This window comes from Xenopus laevis, chromosome 5L, assembly GCF_017654675.1.
Source record: "Xenopus laevis strain J_2021 chromosome 5L, Xenopus_laevis_v10.1, whole genome shotgun sequence".
Classification (NCBI taxonomy): Eukaryota; Metazoa; Chordata; class Amphibia; order Anura; family Pipidae; genus Xenopus; species Xenopus laevis.
Window position 1 is genome coordinate 158949411 of NC_054379.1, and position 7672 is coordinate 158957082.

Below are 7672 nucleotides of genomic sequence, written 5' to 3' on the forward strand. Positions count from 1 at the left end.
ACACAAATTTGAGTGAGTCATGTGACAGAAATTACATCATTACTCACCATTTATAACTGATGACATCACTACTCACCGTTTATAAGGATATAATTTACAAGATATTCATGGCTTTTGTGTATTATAACTAGATACATGGGCTTTTACCCAGCAACTAGGGAAAAGGAGGAAGGGTAGGGATTTAAAGCCACAGGAGCATATTAAACCTATGGGTCCCTACAAAAAACATATACTGACACTACTTTATAGCCAGTGCCCACCTGGGCTCCCTCTACCTCCTGAACATTGGTGTAATGATGGAATCAAACCCCACCAGACGGGGCCCAGATTGTGGGGCCAGCAGCGAGGGAGGGGTGAGCAGCTCGGGGCACTAGGGGTCCCTCTAAATTTTCCTTTGCGGGGGACTTGGTGCACGCTTGTTACACTGCAACTCCTGAGCCCCCAGTATTTGGGAGACAATTGAGGGTCCAGGGCTGCTCTTGCTGCTATCACTGTAGCCTTTTAATTGTCGCTGCTAATTAGTGTTCATTACAATTCCTTGTTTATTAAAGGCCAAATACTATACACTATGACTATAGCAGTCACATACACAGAGGAGACTGGGAGTTGTCCATCTTATCATTATTTCACTCATTAAATCCAATGACTGAGGCATTCCATGTAACTCATTAATAAGTGTCAGGCAACGTGCCGTTGGACTGGTTTTGCCACTTGGGACAATCACCTTCTGCATCACGTTCTGGACTCTGTACTAGTGTATTATGTATATTGAAGGTTGCTATGGCTGTAAGTCAGGAGGTTGTACATTTCTCAATGTGCCCGTAGTTTTGCACCCTATGCTCTTCTCATATTCTCTAAAGACTATACAGTTTATACCTCAGTCTGGAAACAGTAGCCCCCATATGTAATAAACAGGTTACCAGAAATGCTATCTGTTCATTGGTTGTTGTGGAAGATTAGACATGTAGCAAAGCCTCTATATTGGCGCATTTACCAATTAGCAAGGGGAATGGGCATAAGTCAACCAGATATACCAGTTTTGACCAAAAAGGTTGCCCTGCCGATCTCTTCGACATACCTCCCAACAGTCCCGTTTTTCATGGGACAGTCCCGATTTTTACAGCTCAACCCGCTTGACATGAGTTTTTTGGCCTCTGATTACATTTGGGGTAGGATTTTTGCTTGGCTTGTACATAAAAAGGCCAGAAATGCACCTTTGTGTTTGGCATTATGGCCGGACTGGATGGTGGTGACTACAGTGGAACAGTCATATCTCCATTAATATTCCCCAATACAGCCTTGTTGAAGCAAAGTGATTATAGCTTTTTCTGCAGCAAATCTCTTTATCTCTCATTAGCAGAGCTTTCATACGATTTCAACAAGCAGATACGGCAATCCATGACTCCTGAATTACAGTTATTTGCCCAAATGGAAGAGCTTTGTCTATAGCAGGGATCCCCAACCTTTTGAACCCGTGAGCAACATTCAGAAGTACAAGGAGTTGGGGAGCAACGCCAGCATGAAAAATGTTCTTGGAGTGCCAAATAAGTGCTATGATTGGCCATTTTGTAGCCCCTATGTGGATTGTCAACCGACATTGAGGCTCTATTTGGAAGTGCACCTGGTTTTTATGCAACCAAAACTTGCCTCCAAGCCAGCAATTCAAAAATAAGCTCCTGTTTTGAGGCAACTGGGAGCAACATCTAAGGGGTTGGAGAGCAACATGTTGCTCGCGAGCTACTGGTTGGGGATCACTGGTCTATAGCAAGAGGAATAAACAGATTATTATATAAATCTGTGAGTGACAGCTTGTCCCTATGAGTTAACCCATTAGTATAAACTCTGTAGTAGAATTCTAGGCCAACAACAGGTGAGAATTAGTGATGTGCGGGTCCAGATCTTTTGGACCTACACCCAACTCTAACCCACCCTCACCCAACCCAGCTCGGCTCCTCCTTTTAATAACCGGCACCCGCTCGCAGTGACGTAACTAAAGGGGCAGAGCCGGCAGAAATCTATAAATGGAGGAGCCGGAATTGTTAGGTCGACCTAAAGATTTGATGCAGCACCCTGCCTGAACCCTGCCCGAACCCTGCCGGACCCGCAGGTATACCCTCACATCACTAGTGAGAATAGTATTGGTTTCTTAGCAGAGCTGCCAGACAAGTCAGATGTGCATCCCTTAAACAATAACCAACCCAACCTGAAACCTAAGCCTTCAAGACTACATGTCCCATCCAGCCAGAAGTGGTTGTGGCATGAAAGTCAAGGAGACATATTTTACATAATTTGGGGTGAACAGGGCAGTAAATGCCACTCTTTATACCAGAGACAACTCGCAGGCTCAATTTTTCCAGTTTAGAAATGTCATTGCCCTTTCTCAAAACTACTAAATGACCTATTGCACACTTCTAGTGCCTGGGTATATTAAAAGAAAAACACTGACATGATACAGTTACATATAATGTACTTTTATTAAAGCTATAAAACTTTTATTACAATAATAATTATAAAACAATATCATATTCTGGGGGGAGGGGGAATTCCTTCCTGACTCCAAATTGGCAATCGCACCAGTCCCTGGTCAACTTGTATTATAAGTTATCTTCCATAACCCTATATTCCCTCATTTGGGGGTTTGGCAAAAGCAGCATTTTTCTCTATATCTTCTGTGGCCTCACCCATTGGGAATGAGAAGCCATCTCCTAAGCTGCTGAAGATTGGGAGGAACCAGTATTTCTTTTCATTGCCAAACACTTCTCTCAGATTCTTGCTGAAGCCCAAGTTATAGGGATTATTCTCCTCAGTTGTGTCATCAGCTATGTTATCATTTTCCTCTCTAGAAGTTACATTTGTTAAAGCCAGTTCAGACTGACCAAGGCAAAATAGAAATAGGATTATAGAGAAGATTGTGGTCAGGCAGAACAGCACAATGATGGGGACTTTGGATGGGCTGTTGGGCAGCTGATGAGTCCAGAATAGTATGGAGAAATGAAGCGACACTGCACTAGTGAATATGCACAATAGCATTGCATACGTCAGGCACAGGAGGAAGAACTTGTAGTTGGAGAATCCCACACAGTTGTTAAGAAATACGCAGTGATGATCCAGTTTCAGTATACAGACGTTACACACTGGGCAATGGTGGCATCTGTCTGGCTTTAACACTTGGCATGTGGCACAGTACCGAACATCTCCTTTTGGATCCTTAGTATAAATAGGCAAGTCTTTAGCCGTACGAATGAGGATCTCCTGCAGCACTTGTGGCCTCTCATCACTCAGGTACAGCTGCTTGTCAGACTCCGATGGGCGGAATTTTTCAGGAGGGACAGCGGGAGGCGTCATAACAGTCCGGAGATAACACCACACGCACAGGAGGAACAAAAGGTGGAAAATCACCAGGAAAGTCACCTTTGCCTCTAATAACTGTACAGTGAATATGCACAGCTCCACCACAAATATATAATAGCAGGTAGCAAGGAGTCCAATGATGAATATAGGCAGGACCCGGCCGGCCTTCCTCTCGTCAGAATAGTCATTTTCTTCTTCTGTTTCATTAATTGTTATCTTAGTATCTTTCTCTTCTTTTGACATAATTATAGTTTTGAAATAACGATAAAAAGTAAGAAAAAATTCAAAAATCGATAAGACTGAGTCTCTGATGTTTCACCACCAGCGCTCGTAGGTCTTATGACAAAGCAAGTAAGCGAGTAACATCAGTAAACAACTCTCCTCTTTATGACATCACAATGCACTCTGTATTCTCCTCTTTATGACATCACAATGCTCTCTGTATTCTTAGCCAATAGGAAGCCAGATGAAAATGATCTGCAGATCAACAACTTTTCATGTACCTTAGGGTAAACAATGTAACCATAGAAACCAACTGACATGCCACTCCCACCATTCCTGCAGTGCAACTCACATTTCCATATATTTAACCTGCCAACAGTGTTACAGATTTAATGATCATTACTAATTATTTTGGCAGAATAACAGTGACTGGAAAGTTCAAAGAATTTTGCCCAATAAAGAGATCATTGGGTGCTATTTACTGATTTCTTCTCATTTCTTCCTTATTTCCTACTGAATGTCCCTTAGTAACAGGCTGGGGATACAGGCACAGGGAATCTATGAACTGCTGATGTACCACAGAGCTTACAGTTATGGCAGCCCAAATCCATAGAAAGTGGACAGAATTATGGTAACAGTTTGGCCTTGTCATTCACTCATTACCCAACCACACCAGTGTCCCCCACTCTGACCAGTATCCCAAAATCCCATTTGTCCTACTATCACATCCCATTGCCCCTATTGTACGGACCCTGTCACACTGCCTTATCACACATTCCGCATTGGGATAGTTTGTCCTTGTAGAATATTATGCACTGAAATTAGGAATTTGCTCTATATTCATAAATTATTTCTAACAAGTTTCATTTGATTTTCCAGTGTATATTGTGTGCACAAGATGGCAGCCCATGTACAAATACAGATGGGTTGTATATACAGAATCTCCAAAACCCTTTATTTCCACCATTGCAGGATACTGAGCTCATTAACAGGATTAATTAGGAGAGTGACTGAGATAAGAAAGCTTAGCAAGGCAAAAGGAACAGATACATTTGTCATTTTATGAGACCCAGATATATGTTTGTTAACTTTGTACAAAGATTAGTAAAAGCGCTAACGCTAAGGTGAGTCCAAATTACAGTTCATGAATATTTAACAATGTCGGCATTTCATTATATAAAGTAAATGCAGTATACAAAACATAAGTTAATAATAAAGGTAAAAGGGACTTTTTACTAATCTTTGTACATACTAATTTAAACATGAACTTTTTCCGTATTGATTGCTTTCTTTGATGTGGATATATTATGAATTCCCCCTGTTTGATGGTTTTATTTTACTTTCACGCTTCTTTGCTGTATACTGTTTACTCACACTTAATATTCTAGTCACTATGACGTCACTTTCCCTTCTTTCCCGCCACTGGGGGTTTAAAAGATTGGTTTTTCCAGTGCATTTGTACTTTGAGAAAGGCTAGAGTGCTAGCCGAAACGTTAGTTTTCTTGTATAATAAACACCATTTGTTTTGCTACTAAGACCTGTGTGTGCTCGCCTGCTTCTGGATATATATATATATATGATTTTAATTGCAACACATGGATGAGCTGCATTTTTTGTTTTTGTATATTCTATAAAGGAAAGTGGCTTTCCCTTTAATGCTTGCTCTCCCAACCCCCGCCCCTCTAAACACAGTCCTACAGATTACTTAAAAGCCCATAATGCTGAATGTTTCTTTGGAAGAGGTCATGCCAAATAAAGAGAGAAGCAGGTATGGTCTTTCTCCTCCCAAAGAAAATACCCTTTTTCACTTAGGTAGGACTGATGCATGGACACTGCCTTGGCGGGGCGCATCAGCTTATGCATACTTTGTACAAACCATGTAACCAAAAGTGTCTCTTTTTGCCAAATTCAGATAAGTTCTCTTTAATCCAATTGTTCCTTAAAGTTGTATAATGATAGTGCTGGGTTAATTTGTTTAGTTCAGTATATGATATAAGCCACACACCCATGCACCAGACTGATTTTAATTGCAACACATGGATGAGCTGCATTTTTTGTTTTTGTATATATATATATATATATATATATATAAATCTTCCAAACGAGTATCCGCACTCCAAGATCAATCTTGATAAGGGCAGGGGTGCACGGTAAATCTTGCATACACCAATATTTCACAGACCAGCACTCTCTTTGATATAAGACAAACAATCTTTTATTGCATCTTTCTCCAACGTTTCGGTCCCTTTTGGGACCTTTTTCAAGGATGATACAAAAAATGTGATAAAACCAAACATTAAATAACCATGTGCTTCACACCAAACCAATCCGTGTCCCTGTGTTCGCTCCACCCATAATTGGTTAATTGGTTCCATACCAAATACTCCAACAATTAATGTGTAAAAAACTTTTTTTAAAAGTATTTCTGTAAAAGCATATTTTGTGTGCAAATGATGTAACCAACATCTTAATATGTGTTATAAATAAACAAATATTCAATAAACACTTTTTTTTTAAAAACATCTCTGTGCTTGTGTCCAAATGAATAATTGCATAAATAAATTGTAAAACTACATTACATCCACAAGGTGTCTCCAGTGCGCTTTAAAAGTTCGTGTTACAGTGTCCTTAGTATCCAATTGTTACAAATCCTAAAAAGGAAAAAATAAGAAACAAAATTGTCAATTAAAAAGACTAAATCTGTTACTGTAACCACCACATCGGTACTATTAGAGTCATCTTTCTATCTGCTGACATATATTACTGATCCCTTTCCTTTAGGTTAACCAAACGAATATATATTGCACTTCCCCACTAAGTATGATCATGTTAAAAAACAGCTCAAATTGAATTGCCCATTCATGCCATTCGGACTCATACAGTTGAGCTCATAGATCCAAAAAGCCTCTCTCTGTAGTAGCTTTCTACCGATATCACCACCCCTGGGATGTGCTCTAATGTGTTCGATTGGCATACATCTGAAAGATGAAGCATCATGTCTGGCTTCAGCCCAATGTTTGGCAACTGGCTGCTGGGCTATGTCCTGTTTCCCCTCAATCTTAATTCTATCAGGATTTAACGCAGCCCTAATGCTCGACCGATGCATGCCAATTCTCTCCTTCAGCTGTCTTGCTGTTTTTCCACAATAGAGCAATCCACAGGGGCATTTGATAATGTATACCACCATAGTGGTCTCACAATTCATCCTCTGTCTAACCATATATTTCTTACCCGTGTGCGGGTGACAGAAGTGGGTACCTAGGATTAAAGTGCCACACATTACACATCCCCTGCATCTGAATACACCCGGTTGCATTAAGGTCCCTAAAGTGCCACTTTTCTTCTCATATTTGTCACGTGGATCTGAGGGACTCAATTGCTCTTTCAAATTCTGAGCACGGGAATCGCTGAACTTGGGTCTTTTACTGAGCTTACCTTTCAATTGCTCATCTGTGTATACCACATCCCAGTACTTTAATACTATGTTCTTCACCCCACTACTTTTGGGATTCTATATATATATATATATATATATATATATATATATATATATATATATGCTGTATTAAGCAACCGCACTCTGTACACCGGACTTCTTGTTAATGTTTGCGGGTGCAGGGTCAATTGTTTTCATATGCAGAAGTAGTATATAGACCCGCACACCAATGTTTCTTTCCAATAAAGTGTTTATTTAGTACATTAATCCGACGTTTCGGCCCACATTAGGGCCTTTTTCAAGGATAAATGATGTACATTATAACTGTGTGACGTCAGATATGGCGCCAAATTCAAATGGGGGTTGTTTGTATAAAAGCACAGTTATAATGTACATCATTTATCCTTGAAAAAGGCCCTAATGTGGGCCGAAACGTCGGATTAATGTACTAAATAAACACTTTATTGGAAAGAAACATTGGTGTGCGGGTCTATATACTACTTCTGTATATATATATATATATATATATATATATATATATATATATATATATATATATATATATATATATATATATATATATATATATATATATATACACAAGGAGGTTGACTTTATATATATATATATATATATATATATATATATATATATATATATATA

General features: G+C 39.5%; 1 protein-coding gene across 1 annotated transcript; it reads right to left on the minus strand.

Moving 5' to 3' along the window:
* Positions 1-2535: 2535 nt before the first annotated feature.
* LOC121393855 (palmitoyltransferase ZDHHC20-A-like) lies at positions 2536-4291 on the minus strand. Its single transcript, XM_041563590.1, has one exon. The coding sequence runs from the start codon at positions 3592-3594 to the stop codon at positions 2617-2619; it is 978 nt and encodes a 325-aa protein (XP_041419524.1). The 5' UTR covers positions 3595-4291; the 3' UTR covers positions 2536-2616.
* Positions 4292-7672: the final 3381 nt, after the last annotated feature.

Bases quoted from the DNA above. Each gene is read 5' to 3' on its own strand.
- LOC121393855 (XM_041563590.1), bottom strand. From the start codon at position 3,594: ATGTCAAAAGAAGAGAAAGATACTAAGATAACAATTAATGAAACAGAA.